The sequence below is a fragment of the Triticum aestivum genome, chromosome 5D (genome assembly GCF_018294505.1).
Source record: "Triticum aestivum cultivar Chinese Spring chromosome 5D, IWGSC CS RefSeq v2.1, whole genome shotgun sequence".
Lineage (NCBI taxonomy): Eukaryota > Viridiplantae > Streptophyta > Magnoliopsida > Poales > Poaceae > Triticum > Triticum aestivum.
Window position 1 is genome coordinate 378,423,815 of NC_057808.1, and position 17,520 is coordinate 378,441,334.

At 43.3% G+C, this 17,520-nt stretch overlaps 1 protein-coding gene across 1 annotated transcript in view; it reads left to right on the plus strand.

Moving 5' to 3' along the window:
- LOC123120668 (OVARIAN TUMOR DOMAIN-containing deubiquitinating enzyme 4-like) overlaps positions 1-15,057 on the plus strand; it is a 32,763-nt gene extending 17,706 nt beyond the window's left edge. Inside the window, exons 2-5 of the mRNA XM_044540658.1 lie at positions 13,971-14,449; positions 14,554-14,675; positions 14,795-14,835; positions 14,925-15,057. Coding sequence (XP_044396593.1) covers positions 13,971-14,449; positions 14,554-14,675; positions 14,795-14,835; positions 14,925-15,027 — 745 coding nt within the window. The 3' untranslated portion in view covers positions 15,028-15,057. The remainder of the gene's footprint in view (positions 1-13,970; positions 14,450-14,553; positions 14,676-14,794; positions 14,836-14,924) is intronic.
- Positions 15,058-17,520: the final 2,463 nt, after the last annotated feature.

Genomic DNA, 17,520 nt, shown 5'->3' on the forward strand with positions numbered 1-17,520 from the left:
TAAAACCATCCGCTCGCTTGTTTGCCTCAGCCGCAAGCAGAAAAGTTTGCACGCCATTAATGAACTCGGGAGAGCATCGGTCATCGTACATCCATTGTTGGCTCATCTTCATTACACAATACCGAAAAGACCAAATTAATACAAGTTCATACATAAAGTTCATATAAGACTTAAATGCAACAAACAAATAACTCTCTAACTAAAGAATTTAAATGCAACAACAAATGCGATCAAGATCGCAACTAAGGTAACAATTGATCCAACAGCATAATGATACCAAGCCTCACTATCAATGTCATATTTTCTAATCTTTCTAATCTTCAAGCGCATTTTCTCCATCTTGATCTTGTGATCATCGACGACATCGGCAACATGCAACTCCAATTCCATCTTCTCCCCCTCAATTATTTTCAAAAAAAATTCAAATACTCGTTTTCTCCTTCAACTAAATTTAACCTCTCGACAATAGGGTCGGATGGAATTTCTGGTTCACAAACCTCCTAGACAAAAATATCTATGTCAACTTGATGGGCATAATTTGTCATAAACACGAAATGCAACAACTAGTTTTAAAAGAGAATATACCACATCCGAATCATAACAAGGACGAGGGCCGACGGGGACGGATATCAAAACCATGGCACTATGTATAACAAACAACGTACGGGTAAGATAATTATACGAGTAACTATATATCCAAATCACACAAACATCAATTTGGTAATGTAAAACATTCATGAACAAGAGGCTCACCACAAGGTGGTGCCGGCGACGGAACGGCGCGGGCGATCGACTGTGGTTACGATGGAGATTTAGACGGCACTAAGTAAACCACACCTACATATGCAAACTAAGTGTTATTTTTGACCTCAAATTGCATATAAATCAAATACTAGCACATATATTTCCTCCCAAATTACTAAACTCATAAATTAATCACTATACAAAGCATTGCAAGAGCTAATCTAGCAATGAGAGATGAAAGGACAAAGTTGCTAACCTTTGTGATCATTTGAATGGATGGGGGCCTTCAAATCTTGACAAATTTTGGGCAAAATGTGTGATGAGCTCGAGAGGAAGAGGGGAAGAATAGAGAGGAGAGGGGAAAGGGGAAGAATAGAGCGAGCTCGGGTGGACGAAGGGTTTATGTAGGACGACCTTTAGCACCGGTTCGTGCCACGAACCGGTACTAAAGGTGCTGGAGGGGCCCCGGACTGACAACATCCTGCCACCACTCACTTTAGTACCGGTCCATGGCACGAACCGGTGCTAAAGGTCGGCCATGAACCGGTACTAATGAAAGCGGCCGGCTAGCCATTGGAACCGGCACTAATGCACACATTAGTGCCGGCTCAAAAGCAAACCGGCACTAATGTGCTTGACATTTGACCCTTTTTCTACTGGTGGGGAACAACGTATGTTGTTATGCGGTTTGACCAATAAAGATCTTCGTAGAATATGTAGGAACCAATATGAGCATCCAGGTTCCGCTATTGGTTATTGACCGGAGATGAGTCTCGGTCATGTCTACATAGTTCTCGAACCCGTAGGGTCCGCACGCTTAACGTTCGGTGACGATCGGTATTATGAGTTTATGTTTTTTGACGTACCGAAGGTAGTTCGAAGTCCTGGATTGATGACGGGAAAATGGCGGGCGTGAGACACGCGTCCACTTCATTGATACAGAGTGAAATTTAAATGCATAAAATAAAAATAGGATCAAACATTGCAAGAACTTTATTTCCGGAACTCTTACATTTACATATAAATTCTGAGTATATTTACCGTACACAATGTTTATATACTTCATGTACTTTAGAAATTCATATGTTGCAATCCTATGTTGGAATTCGAAGATGAAGCTAGGGAGAAATATGTCCCACTGGGCGTGCCAGAATCTGATGACGAGAAAATGGCAGGCGTGAGACACGCGTCCACGTCATTGATAAAGAGTGAAATTTAAATGCATAAAATAAAAATAGGATCAAACATTGCAGGAACTTTATTTCCAGAACTCTTACATTTACATGAAAATTCTGTTAATTACATCTCTAAAGAGAGAACCCCTGATTAAGAATTCCAACATTTCTACTACATGGGATTACAACATACGACCATTACAAAATGATGAAAAAAAATCTTCCTCCTCGCTGTCGTCGATGCCGGCACGCTCGGGGGAGCCTTGGACTTTGTTGATGTTATCATATGCGGTGACTTTTATATTTCACTTTTATTTGACTCGTACTGATATTGGCAGTACATATATGCATGATTGAATGGCTTCATTTACTTTCCTTAATTGATTAACCAATACATAGACTTTGATTTATTTTTCTTTACTTTATATAAGAAAATCATCTTAATGGTTAACCAATCTGTTAAATGAGCCTTCAAACATCATGATGCATGCATATGGGGCATAAAATCATGCACGCGCGTGTTCTATGTATGCAAAATACATTAGTACTAACAGTTGTAGTACTCTTTATTTTATGAGTAGATGACATCTACTTTTACTAAATATTTGCAAGCCGTATGGGAATGCATGATCTAACTTTTATCTTATGCGAAGATAAGCTAGATGCGACCTTTTTGAGCATACACATATATGGAGCAGATAAAAGAATATTTAATTTGTTTTGGTGGCATATGCAAGTGCACTATAATATTTCGAGTGCAATCAGACTCAGATTATGACTCTGGTCATCTTTTAGTTTTTCTTAATGTATGTCCATATGAAGGGACCATACAATTTATTTTTGTTGGGTGGATGTACATCAATTAACCTAGAATTAGCTAGGTACGACGTGGCCATTTCACTTTGCATGCACATACACTAGATTCGCCCATATCTGGTTATTTTGTCGATGATGCCGGCTAGCATTATTTGGGGCCGACGCATTTTTATATAGTGCACCCATTTAGTCTATTTTAGAGACATTTGGTTAATATAATACCATTTATGATTTGGCCGACATTTTGTTTATGCATCATGAAGTGGGAATATTACTTTCTATACACCCAGGTATGAACAAGGTTAATTTGTGCTACATGACTTATTTTCGCATATCATACACGCATGTGATTATAGAACATGCGACTAAGGATATTGTCTTTTGACGAGCATTTATGGTTTTGCTATTTTTTCCATATGCATTTTATAGTATGTAGTTTGTTCATCCTTTTTAATGTTTATTTCCCCCAAGCCATACCTTTGCACTCATTCTATTGAGAACTAAGCCTTCATGGTACATGTGAGAAGAAACACCCTGATTCATGTCAACATGACCAAATCAAAGGAGCTCATCATGCAACTTGTATTTCTTGACATGTGTCAACATGACCATGGCAAGAACAAACTATCAAATTTGTGAGAATACCTCTTGACATGTGTCAATATGACCGTGCCAAGAGTAAGATATTAAACTTGTGAGAATACTACTTGACCTGTGTCAATATGACCATGCCAAGAGCGAGATCTGAAATAGGGTGAAAATACTACTTGACATGTGTCAATATGACCATGCCAAGAGTAGAATGCCAAATTTGTGGAGGATGGAGGCTACTTGGGATGTGTCAATATGACCAAGCCAAGAGCAAGAATCATATCACTTGGCGAAAAATTCGAGATCTGTGTCAATATGACCAAATCAAGAACCATCATATGGAGGAAAAAAGCAAGGATCATGCTACTTGAAGAAAAAGTTCTAGATCTGTGTCAATATGACCAAATCAAGAACCATCATATCAAGCAAAAAAGCTACTTGACTCACGTCAATATGACCAAGCCAAGGGCAAAAATTGGGCAACATGGAAAATAATTCATGATCTGTGTCAATGTGACCAAATCAAGAATCATCATATGAGGAGAAGCTACTTGGCTCATGTCAATATGACCAAACCAACAGCAAAGATTGAGCAAGCATAGGGAAGAGCACCAATCAGAGAAGCAAACGGATTAGGAGAGAACCATGAATCTCACCTTCTTGCTGAACTCTTCCAAATCTCCCTCTCCTCACGTATGTGTGTGTGGGATTTTTCTTGTAACAATATATGTGTGTAGTAGCAGCAGAGCAAGAGAGAATGAGCAGTCCAACCCTCTGTATCGCATGGGAACCAGCTATTTATAGGGACGGAGCGTGCAGCGCTGCGGCTAGAGGTGTGTGCGCCCACGTCCACGTCCACTGATCGTGGGATGGTGGGATGGTGGGAGAGTGCTGGCTCCTTTTTTCTATTTGTTTAATCGCTAATTGACCGGCAATGTCGCTAACCCATTTACTTATGTGCGTGATTGGCCAATGGATGTGGCTACACATGCACACGTACGTAGACATTTTCAAAGTGGGCTAGGCCTGATTAAGGCTAATTTTCTTATCATGCATGAGACAGAGATATGAGAACATATTCTTTCACTGATAATTCTACGATGGTGTGTGACACATTTTGTTTCAAGCATTGCACCAATATCTCATTAGATGTCATAGAATGACATGCTCACATTTATTCTGTGGAATAATATTTTGGTGACATTAGCGCCGGTCATGATAATTTGATTTTATGTTAACATTAGAGTTTTATCGTCGACGAAATTTCCTTAGGACAAAAACTTGATGAGTATTATTTGTTTTCTCATATTTATTTATTGTCCCTTTTCATTGTTAGCAATATAGGTGTTTGCCAATAATTCAATAATTGTCTGACATTTTTTTAATATGTCGTCACACGGGGCATTTTCCTTTTATATGCTTTTAATATTATTAGAATAATGTTCGCATTTACTCGATGATTCAGTATTTTGGCAATATCAACATTGCCTATCACAATTTAAATTTATTTGAAAATTAGAATTCCGCCGTCGGTGACGGCGTATATGCAGGCGAGCCAAGTGTCCTCTATATTTTCGTTAGGACAAAACTTGATGAGCATTTATTTGTTTCATCGAAACCATTATTTTCATCAGCCCTTGCTTTGAACGATCAATTATTTTTAAATTGTCTCCTTTCATTATTAAACGGATATTTGCCGTTTTGCATTTATATTTTATGTGGTTTATGCATTTTATTTTATCTTGGTCAAAATCCATGTCAACACGGATATGATCACGGACATGACAAGGAGTCTTGAAATGGTCGAGACATAAAGATCGATATATTGGACGACTATGTTTGGACGTCGGAATGGTTCTGGGTGAGTTCGGGCATATACCGGAGCACCGGGAGGTTACCGGAACCCCCCGGGAGGTATATGGGCCTTATTGGGCCATAGTGGGAGAGAACAAAGGGAGGCCTAGGAGGCCCCCCCCAAGCCCAATCCGAATTGGGTGGGGGCCGCCCCCCCCCCCCCCTTTCCTTCCCCCCCTCTCCCCCTTCCTTCCACTCCTAGTCCAACTAGGGAAGAGGGGGAATCCTACTCCCAGTGGGAGTAGGACTCCCCATGGGGCGCGCCATAGGAGGGCCGGCCCTCCCCCTCCTCCGCTCCTTTATATACAGGGGAGGGGGCACCCCATAGACACACAAGTTGATCATTGATCTCTTAGCCGTGTGCGGTGCCCCCTCCACCATAATCCACCTCGGTCATATTGCCGTACTGCTTAGGCGAAGCCCTGCGCCGGTAGCTTCATCATCACAGTTATCACGTCGTCATGCTGACGAAGCTCTCCCTCGACACTCTACTAGATCATGAGTTCGTGGGACGTCACCGAACCGAACGTGTGCAGATCGCGGAGGTATCGTACCTTCGGTGCTAGGATCGGTCGATCGTGAAGACGTACGACTACATCAACCGCATTGTCATAACGCTTCCGCTTACGGTCTACGAGGGTACGTGGACAACACTCCCCGCTCTCGTTGCTATGCATCACCATGATCTTGCGTATGCGTAGGATTTTTTTTAAATTACTACGTTCCCCAACAGTGGCATCCGAGTCAGGTTCATGCGTAGATGTTATATGCACGAGTAGAACACAAGTGAGTTGTGGGCGATAATAGTCATACTGCTTACTAGCATGTCATACTTTGATTCGGCGGTATTGTTGGATGAAGAGGCCCGGACCGACATTACGCGTACGCTTACGCGAGACTGGTTCTACCGACGTGCTTCGCACACAGGTGGCTGGCGGGTGTCAGTTTCTCCAACTTTAGTTGAATCGAGTGTGGCTACGCCCGGTCCTTGTTGAAGGTTAAAACAGCACATACTTGACGAAAATTCGTTGTGGTTTTGATGCGTAGGTAAGAACGGTTCTTGCTCAGCCCGTAGCAGCCATGTAAAACTTGCAACAACAAAGTAGAGGACGTCTAACTTGTTTTTGCAGGGCATGTTGTGATGTGATATGGTCAAGACATGATGCTAAATTTTATTGTATGAGATGATCATGTTTTGTAACAGAGTCATCGGCAACTGGCAGGAGCCATATGGTTGTCGCTTTATTGTATGAAATGCAATCGCCATGTAATTGCTTTACTTTATCACTAAGCGGTAGCGATAGTCGTAGAAGCAATAGTTGGCGAGACGACAACGATGCTACGATAGCGATCAAGGTGTCACGTCGGTGACGATGGTGCTCATGATGGTGCTTTGGAGATGGAGATCAAAGGCACAAGATGATGATGGCCATACCATATCACTTATATTGATTGCATGTGATGTTTATCCTTTATGCATCTTATTTTGCTTAGTTCGACGGTAGCATTATAAGATGATCTCTCACTAAATTTCAAGGTACAAGTGTTCTCCCTGAGTATGCACCGTTGCGAAAGTTCGTCGTGCCGAGACACCATGTGATGATCGGGTGTGATAAGCTCTATGTTCACATACAACGGGTGCAAGCTAGTTTTGCACACGCAGAATACTCGGGTTAAACTTGACGAGCCTAGCATATGCAGATATGGCCTCGGAACACTGAGACCGAAAGGTCCAGCGTGAATCATATAGAAGATATGATCAACATAGTGATGTTCACCATTGAAAACTACTCCATCTCACGTGTGATCGTACATGGTTTAGTTGGTATGGATCACGTGATCACTTAGATGATTAGAGGGATGTCTATCTAAGTGGGAGTTCTTAAGTAATATGATTAATTGAACTTTAATTTATCATGAACTTAGTACCGGATAGTATTTTGCATGTCTATGTTGTTGTAGATAGATGGCCCGTGTTGTTGTTCCATTGAATTTTAATGTGTTCCTAGAGAAAGCCAAGTTGCAAGATGATGGTAGCAACTACACGGACTGGGTCCGTAACTTGAGGATTATCCTCATTGCTGCACAGAAGAATTACGTCCTGGAAGCACCTCTAGGTGCCAAACCCGCTGCAGGAGCAACGCCAGATGTTATGAATATCTGGCAGAGCAAAACTGATGAATACTCGATAGTTTAGTGTGCCATGCTTTACGGCTTAGAACCGGGGCTTCAACGACGTTTTGAACGTCATGGAGCATATGAGATGTTCCAGGAGTTGAAGTTAATATTTCAAACAAATGCCCGGATTGAGAGATATGAAGTCTCCAATAAGTTCTACAACTACAAGATGGAGGAGAATAGTTCTGTCAGTGAGCATATACTCAAAATGCCTGGGTATAACAATCACTTGATTCAACTGGGAGTTAATCTTCCTGATGATAGTGTCATTGACAGAATTCTTCAATCACTGCCACCAAGCTACAAGAGCTTCGTGATGAACTATAACATGCAAGGGATGGATAAGACAATTCCCGAGCTCTTCGCAATGCTAAAGGCTACGGAGGTAGAAATCAAGAAGGAGCATCAAGTGTTGATGGTCAACAAGACCACCAGTTTCAAGAAAAAGGGTAAAGGGAAGAAGGGGAACTTCAAGAAGAACGGCAAGCAAGTTGCTGCTCAAGTGAAGAAGCCCAAGTCTGGACCTAAGCCTGAGACTGAGTGCTTCTACTGCAAAGGGACTGGTCACTGGAAGCGGAACTTCCCCAAGTATTTGGCGGATAAGAAGGATGGCAAGGTGAACAAAGGTATATGTGATATACATGTTATTGATGTGTACCTTACTAATGCTCGCAGTAGCACCTGGGTATTTGATACTGGTTCTGTTGCTAATATTTGCAACTCGAAACAGGGACTACGGATTAAGCGAAGATTGGCTAAGGACGAGGTGACGATGCGCCTGGGAAATGGTTCCAAAGTCGATGTGATCGCGGTCGGCACGCTACCTCTACATCTACCTTCGGGATTAGTTTTAGACCTGAATAATTGTTATTTGGTGCCACCGTTAAGCATGAACATTATATCTGGATCTTGTTTGATGCGAGACGGTTATTCATTTAAATCGGAGAATAATGGTTGTTCTATTTATATGAGTAATATCTTTTATGGTCATGCACCCTTGAAGAATGGTCTATTTTTGTTGAATCTCGATAGTAGTGACACACATATTCATAATATTGAAGCCAAAAGATGCAAAGTTGATAATGATAGTGCAACTTATTTGTGGCACTGTAGTTTAGGTCATATTGGTGTAAATCGCATGAAGAAACTCCATTCTGGTAGACTTTTGGAATCACTTGGTACTTGCGAACCATGCCTCATGGGCAAGATGAGTAAAACTCTATTCTCTGGAACAATGGAGCGGGCAACAGATTTGTTGGAAATCATACATACTGATGTATGTGGTCCGATGAATATTGAGGCTCGCGGCGGGTATCCTTATTTTCTCACCTTCACAGATGATTTGAGCAGGTATGGGTATATCTACTTGATGAAGCATAAGTCTGAAATATTTGAAAAGTTCAAAGAATTTCAGAGTGAAGTGAAAAATCATCGTAACAAGAAAATAAAGTTTCTACGATCTGATCGTGGAGGAGAATATTTGAGTTATGAGTTTGGTCTTCATTTGAAACAATGCGGAATAGTTTCGCAACTCACGCCACCCGGAACACCACAGCGTAATGGTGTGTCCGAACGTCGTAATCGTACTTTACTAGATATGGTGCGATCTATGATGTCCCTTACTGATTTACCGCTATCATTTTGGGGTTATGCTTTAGAGATGGCTGCATTCACGTTAAATAGGGCACCATCTAAATCCGTTGAGATGACACCTTATGAACTGTGGTTTGGCAACAAACCCAAGTTGTCGTTTCTTAAAGTTTGGGGCTGCCATGCTTATGTGAAAAAGCTTCAACCTGATAAGCTCGAACCCAAATCGGAGAAATGTGTCTTCATAGGATAACCAAAGGAGAATGTTGGGTACACTTTCTATCACAGATCTGAAGGCAAGACATTTGTTGCTAAGAATGGATCCTTTCTAGAGAAGGAGTTTCTCTCGAAAGAAGTGAGTGGGAGGAAAGTAGAACTTGATGAGGTAATTGTACCTGCTCCCTTATTGGAAAGTAGTTCATCACAGAAATCTGTTCCTGTGACTTCTACCGCAATTAGTGAGGAAGCTAATGATGATGATCATGTAACTTCAGATCAAGTTAGTATCGAACCTCGTAGGTCAACCAGAGTAAGCTCCGCACCAGAGTGGTACGGTAATCCAGTTCTAGAGGTCATGTTACTTGACCATGACGAACCTACGAACTATGAGGAAGCGATGATGAGCCCAGATTCCGTGGAATGGCTTGAGGCCATGAAATCTGAGATGGGATCCATGTATGAGTACAAAGTGTGGACTTTGGTTGACTTGCCCAATGATCGGCAAGCCATTGAGAATAAATGGATCTTCAAGAAGAAGACTGACGCTGACGGTAATATTACTGTCTACAAAGCTTGACTTGTTGCGAAAGGTTTTCGACAAGTTCAAGGAGTTGACTATGATGAGACCTTCTCACCCGTAGCGATGCTTAAGTCCGTCCGAATCATGTTAGCAATTGCCGCATTTTATGATTATGAAATTTGGCAAATGGATGTAAAGACTGCATTCCTGAATGGATTTCTGGAAGAAGAGTTATATATGATGCAACCTGAAGGTTTTATCGATCCAAAGGGTGCTAACAAAGTGTGCAAGCTCCAGCGATCCATTTATGGACTGGTGCAAGCGTCTCGGAGTTGGAATAAAGATTTTGATAGTGTGATCAAAGCATATGGTTTTATACAGACTTTTGGAGAAGCCTGTATTTACAAGAAAGTGAGTGGGAGCTCTGTAGCATTTCTAATATTATATGTGGATGACATATTGTTGATTGGAAATGATATAGAATTTCTGGATAGCATAAAAGGATACTTAAATAAGAGTTTTTCAATGAAAGACCTCGGTGAAGCTGCTTATATATTGGGCATCAAGATCTATAGAGATAGATCAAGACGCTTAATTGGACTTTCACAAAGCACATACCTTGATGAAGTTTTTGAAGAAGTTCAAAATGGATCAAGCAAAGAAAGGGTTCTTGCCTGTGTTACAAGGTGTGAAATTGAGTCAGACTCAATGCCCGACCACTGCAGAAGATAGAGAGAAAATAAAAGGTGTTCCCTATGCTTCAGCCATAGGCTCTATCATGTATGCAATGTTGTGTACCAGACCTGATGTGTGCCTTGCTATCAGTTTAGCAGGGAGGTACCAAAGTAATCCAGGAGTGGATCACGGGACATCGGTTAAGAACATCCTGAAATACCTGAAAAGGACTAAGGATATGTTTCTCATTTATGGAGGTGACAAAGAGCTCGTCGTAAATGGTTACGTCGATGCAAGCTTTGACACTGATCCGGATGACTCTAAGTCACAAACCGGATACGTGTTTATATTGAACGGTGGAGCTGTCAGTTGGTGCAGTTCTAAGCAAAGCATCGTGGCGGGATCTATGTGTGAAGCGGAGTACATAGCTGCTTCGGAAGCAGCAAATGAAGGAGTCTGGATGAAGGAGTTCATATCCGATCTAGGTGTCATACCTAGTGCATCGGGTCCAATGAAAATCTTTTGTGACAATACTGGTGCAATTTCCTTGGCAAAGGAATCCAGATTTCACAGGAGAACCAAGCACATCAAGAGATGCTTTAATTCCATCCGCGATCAAGTCAAGGAGGGAGACATAGAGATTTGCAAGATACATACGGATCTAAATGTTGCAGACCCGTTGACTAAGCCTCTCTCACGAGCAAAACATGATCAGCACCAAGACTCCATGGGTGTTAGAATCATTACTGTGTAATCTAGATTATTGACTCTAGTGCAAGTGGGAGACTGAAGCAAATATGCCCTAGAGGCAATAATAAAGTTGTTATTTATATTTTCTTATATCATGATAAATGATTATTATTCATGCTAGAATTGTATTAACCGGAAACTTAGTACGTGTGTGAATACATAGACAAACAGAGTGTCACTAGTATGCCTCTACTTGACTAGCTTGTTGAATCAATGATGGTTAAGTTTCCTAGCCATAGACATGAGTTGTCATTTGATTAACGGGATCACATCATTAGAGAATGATGTGATTGACTTGACCCATTCCGTTAGCTTAGCACTTGATCGTTTAGTATATTGCTATTGCTTTCTTCATGACTTATACATGTTCCCATGACTATGAGATTATGCAACTCCCGAATACCGGAGGAACACTTTGTGTGCTACCAAACGTCATAACGTAACTGGGTGATTATAAAGGTGCTCTACAGGTGTCTCCAATGGTACTTGTTGAGTTGGCATAGATCGAGATTAGGATTTGTCACTCCGATTGTCGGAGAGGTACCTCTGGGCCCTCTCGGTAATGCACATCACTATAAGCCTTGCAAGCAATGTGACTAATGAGTTAGTTGCAGGATGATGCATTACAGAACGAGTAAAGAGACTTGCCGGTAACGAGATTGAACTAGGTATTGAGATACCGACGATCGAATCTCGGGCAAGTAACATACCGATGACAAAGGGAACACCGTATGTTGTTATGCGGTTTGACCGATAGAGATCTTCGTAGAATATGTAGGAGCCAATATTGGCATCCAGGTTCCGCTATTGGTTATTGACCAGAGAGGTGTCTCTGTCATGTCTATATAGTTCTCGAACCTGTAGGGTCCGCACGCTTAACGTTCGTTGACGATATAGTACTATGAGTTGTGTATGTTGGTGACCGAATGTTGTTCGGAGTCCCGGATGAGATCACGGACATGACGAGGAGCTCCAGAATGGTCCGGTAGCTCGACCAATCCAGAATATTGTCGCCGATAATAATCATCACATAAAATGAACTCCAAGACTGCCGAATCTACTCGATCAGTCAATGAAGCAAAGTTAATATCTGCTGCGATTCCCAAAGCTTCCCAAACTGCTTGCGCCCTTGCACACTTAAACAACATATGGGCTAAGTCCTCCGCACCATCTGTACAGTATGGGCATTGGGATAAGTTTCCAACATGGCGATTCATAAGAGTACTCCGGCATGGGATGGCATTGTGCAAGCATCTCCAGATATAAATTTTAACTTTCGCTGGCACTCTCAAACTCCACAAAATTTTCCAAACTGGATGGGGCGCCATGGAGAAGCTGGCCAGACCACTGTCATTTGTATCATAATTTTTTTTTCGCGAATACGCAAAGATTGCGTATCATTGCATTGATAGGAGGGGGTGAAAGTACAGAGAGGTGTGCCAACATTGGCCACGCGTACACAAGCCGGCGCAGGCACAAGTGGCCGGAGCAGCTAGGAGAGGGGCTGCTCGTCCCCCATTACACAATGCTAAGCCTATATCTCAGGTATCAAGTTCGCCAAGCCGTTGGCGCCGGCACTAGCCCATAGGCGAGCGTCTTCTCGAATGGATTGGAGTAGACTTGCGACCGAGGGTTGTCGCTGATCGAACACGCATCCATTCCAGTGCTTCCAGATGGCCCATGCGGTGAGAGCGATGATGGAGCTGAGTCCCTTCCGTAGAACCATGGGTGATGAAGTGCAGGTATCTATCCACCAATCCGCAAACGGTGTGTCGGGGCTTGGGATCGTGGCAGTCGATAGCACCAAGAAAGGACCTCGTGCCAGATTTGGTGGGAGAAGGGGCAGGAGGTGAACAAGTGTAGCATGTCCTCGGTGGTCTGGTCGCACAGCACACAACTGTCGTTATAGGGCAGTCCTCGCCGGGCGAGGCGGTCGGCCGTCCAGCGTCTGTATCATAATTCACTTCCCATTGCTTATAACAGGCAGAACGTTCTGAAAAAACGCCGCTCCTCGTGAGATGCCATGCAACATAGTCCTCTGTCTCCACATGGAATAATGGGATTTGTAGTATGTTTTCAGCATCAATGTGCTAGAAATTCTCCCGGATTAACATCTCATCCCATTCTCCCATGATTGGGTCAATTAACTCATTCACTTTAGTAAGTACTTGGTTCCCCCTTGCTGTTAAAACTTTTTTGGAGGCACTGTTCGGGATCCAACAGTCATTCCATATATTAATCTTTTCTCCATTGCCTACTCTTCAAATGTAACCCTTCTTGAACATTTGAATTCCAGACCAAATGCTTTGCCACACATAGGATGATCCCTTCTTCAGTTGACAATTCAGAATATCTCATGTAGGGTAGTACTTGGCTCTGAGAACTCGTGCACATAATGAACCAAAGTTCTCAATTAGTCTCCAACACTGCTTTGCCAACATTGCCAAGTTAAAGCCATGAATATCCCGGAATCCCATACCTCCTCTCTCCTTCGGAATACACATCTTCCACCATGCAAACCAATGCATCCTTTGTTGGTCCTCCTCATCACCCCACCAATATTGCGACATTGCATCAGTGATTCCCTTGCAAATTTTCTTTGGAAATTTAAATACGCCCATCACATAAGTTGGGATGGCTTGGGCCACCGCTTTCAGCAAAGCCTCTTTGTCAACAGTAGATGCCACGATATAAGATGAAGTCATGTTAGATGTGAGATATTATCTCACATCTGGATGAGATATAGTCACATCTTATTTTATTTAATCCCACGATCGTCCACTGTCCACGCGAAGAGCAAAACGCGGTGGTAAACCAAAGTCCAAAACCCTAAGAAACTCTGTTTACGTTTTTTTTAGCAAAAGCGAAACTCTGTTTACGTGGGTTCTTTTCGGGGGGTCACAAGGAGGATTGTCACAGAGCATGGCCTTATGGAAGCATTCTCGCTCACATGCATTCAGTTATCAAACAAAAATTAGTCTAGTTAGTTTTTCTCCTAAGAACAGAACATCTTCTTGTCTGCAAAATGCGACATGCTTTGCCTGCTTGGAGCGACGGTCTCGACGTGGATTATCAGCGAGAGGTCATATCCTAAATGCTAAGATTGATATGACCTCACATCACAAGTTTCCTAGTATCAGCTGGAAGTCGAGAACACCGAGAAGTTTAGCACAAAAAATAGGAGCTACAGGCGCTGGGCTTTCCTTGAGTTTCGCAGTTTCTGGGATAGCAAATTCTGAGGGTCCGGTGGATGATGGCATCGATACCACCCACACTTCCGAATCATCCACTACCTGTGCTCATGGGAAGAAAGTTTATACAGAGTATTCTGTCACCGGTGAGCGTGTGGAACATTTTGTTTCTATACAATATGTGTGTATGCACGTGGTCAAAGTGTAACATCGTGTGAATACTTGTGACTGTCTCACATGAGACCTGCAGGCATTCCTGGAGATGGTAGATGCTTGTTCCGTTCTGTGGCTCATGGTGAGTGCATTAGGTCAGGGAAACCCATACCTAATGAGAATCTTCAGAGAAAGCTCGCTGATGATTTAAGAGCATTGGTATGTTTATAATGTATAAAGCCGAGGTCATACTTTTGATGAATATTGTTCTGAACACTGAAGATTTTTTTTCTTGGTTAGTCCTGTCTGAAATTTGTGCATAACTTTTCTATTATTAGGTAGCTGATGAGTTTATCAAGAGACGAACAGAGACTGAATGGTTAGTTCCTTATCCTGCTGTTGTTCTTTCTTCACAGCAATGTTGTGCTACACATGCTTACCCTTTGTTGTTGTAACATCAATTTGCAGGTTTATTGAGGGCGATTTTGATACATACGTCTCTCAGATTAGGAAGCCACAAGTGTGGGGAGGTGAGCCAGAATTGCTAATGGCTTCTCACATTCTTCGGTGAGTAATTGGCTATTTTCCCCTTGCAACAGGCATTTTAGGACCCAATTACATTTTCTGTCAAAGTATAGTCAGAATCATTGAGCTTCTCCCATTTACCTATCTCAAGTAGTGATCTAAACGCTCTTATATCCGCTTACAGAGGGAGTATTACCATTTTGTTGAAAGAGAATTTATCTCTTACGTTTCTTCTTGGCAGATGCAGCGCTTGACAAATTCACAGGTACTAGATGTGTACCCGAGGGCTGCAAAATGTCCGGATCACGCCAGCCCAGCGGATCTCAACAACCCGCAGCCGCTTCATCCGCTACATGTATCGCATGTAAACGTCCAGATTCAGTCAGATGTATACTTAGCCAAATCTTGTCCATCTGTTTGCCTCTTATTACCTTCCTTCTATAAAAACGCATGCACACATCGTGATCCACGAATCAGATAGATAATTCTGGATCTGAGTAATCTTTCCTCCCGTCCTGTCCACCATGAGCGACATCTCCGCGGCCTCTGACCTCGGCACGATGCCCGCCACCGGCCAGGGCGCTCTGGATGCCTCCTCGTCGGGCGACGCTTCTTCGCCGGCGCCCTTAACCATCCACAACGTGGACATCCTCACCCACGTCCCCGCCAAGCTAGACTTCGACGCCGACAACTACGCCGGGTGGAGGGACGGCATGCTCTCCGCGCTCGCCGAGTTCGGCGCCGGCGACCACGTCGAGGAGCAGGGCCACTCCCTGCACGAAGGGGACGAGGAGTGGATGCGCGCCGACGTCACCATCGTCCTGTGGATCTACACCACCATCTCCGACGAGCTGCTGGACGAGGTCATGGCGGCCCACAGCACCGCCTACGAGGTCTGGGCCCAGCTGCGCGGCTTCTTCGAGGACGAGCACGTGTTCGACCCCGCCGAGGAGCTCCGCGCCGCCGCGCAGGGGGACATGTCCGTCGATGCCTACGGCTGGCGCCTCAAGGCCCTGGCCCGCGCCGTCGCCGACGCGGGCGGCGAGCCCGTCTCCGACACCGCGCTGGCCCTGCAGCTGCTCCGAGGGGTGACCCCCAGGCTCCGGGTCATGGGCACCTCCCTGCTCGTCAATGACCGCTTCCCCAGTTTCATGGAGGCCTTCTCGTTGCTGGACCTTGAGGAGTACAGACGTGAGCAGGGCGAGTTCTGAGGGCTCCGCCCGCCGCGGCGGTGACCGTGGTGATCAAGTCCAGGGCGCGCACTGACGTCTTCCTGTGACTCCCTTCTCGTGTAGAGTTGCTCCAGCCAACTAGCAGTATTCAGTGTCTAGTGGATCCGTTTGCGCTTCAATGACTGAATTAGGGCTGAAAACGGAGCGGAAAGAAATGGAACTAGATGTTACCATATTTGTTTTCATATTCTTTTCGAAAAGCGGCAACGATTAAAAGACCCCAAAAACAAATACAGAAATGAAAACTATAAACAAAACCAGTGCAAATACAACATAGACACGTAAACGAAAGCGAGTATTCACCAAAACTAATGGACAATCCAGTGAGTTAATACAGTCTATGATAATCCTCTATACCTAAATAGTTGATCCCCTTATCTCAATTCTCTCAATATGCACACATGCTATCTCACCATATATGCCACCTTCTCAACCCACTAACTATTTCTCTTAACATGCATGAAAATTGCTATTTATATTCTCTCTCAACATGCACACATCTCAACTTGAGTAAATCATTCTAATTATATTTCTCTCAACGTGCATATGGAAGTACTACTCATATATAATAATCGTATAATGCGTCGCAGGGGTGGAGATACAGCGTGCCATCGCTGGAGGGCTGAGGATGCTGGACCTCGACTCACGCTGGGCTTGGCTTTACTTTGTGTCGGTGTCTTACGTGCAGGAGTCTTTGTTCCTTTTGAGTAGTGGTTCCCATGTGCCTCTAGTCACTGCTTCATGTCTGCGTTCCGGATTTATGATGTTTGTGTCATCTTCACCTGGTTTGCTCCAGACGGGAGATGGCTGGTACTTGTAGTTTGGCAGTTTTTGTTTTTCTTTTGAACTCGTGCTTGTAGCTGGATTATGCTTTGGTTTCCCTTAATGGAAATTGCGGGGGGGGGGGGGGGGGGGGGGGGGGGGGGGGGGTTGCTAGAAAAACTATATAATAATAAAATACAATATATTATATCTATTTTAATTTGTATTTAAATTTGAGCAAAAAGTATTGCAACCAATCCCCGCAACAACGTATGGGGTATCATCTAGTTAACATAGAAGTGATTACAGAGGATCTAACTTTTGTCCATAGCATTTGGAGAAATATAAATTTGATTAGATTTTCAGACTGATTGGGTGAAATTATCACATCCAGGCTCATGCTTTCATAATGACATGGAAATATGCATTAGTGTGAAGCTCCATGAAAATCTAGCATCTCGTGGGTCTTGCTCATCTTGCAAGAAACGTATAAAGGTTGACATGCCTTTCCAGAAAGAAAGTTGTTTTCTATTTCGCTCTTGCTA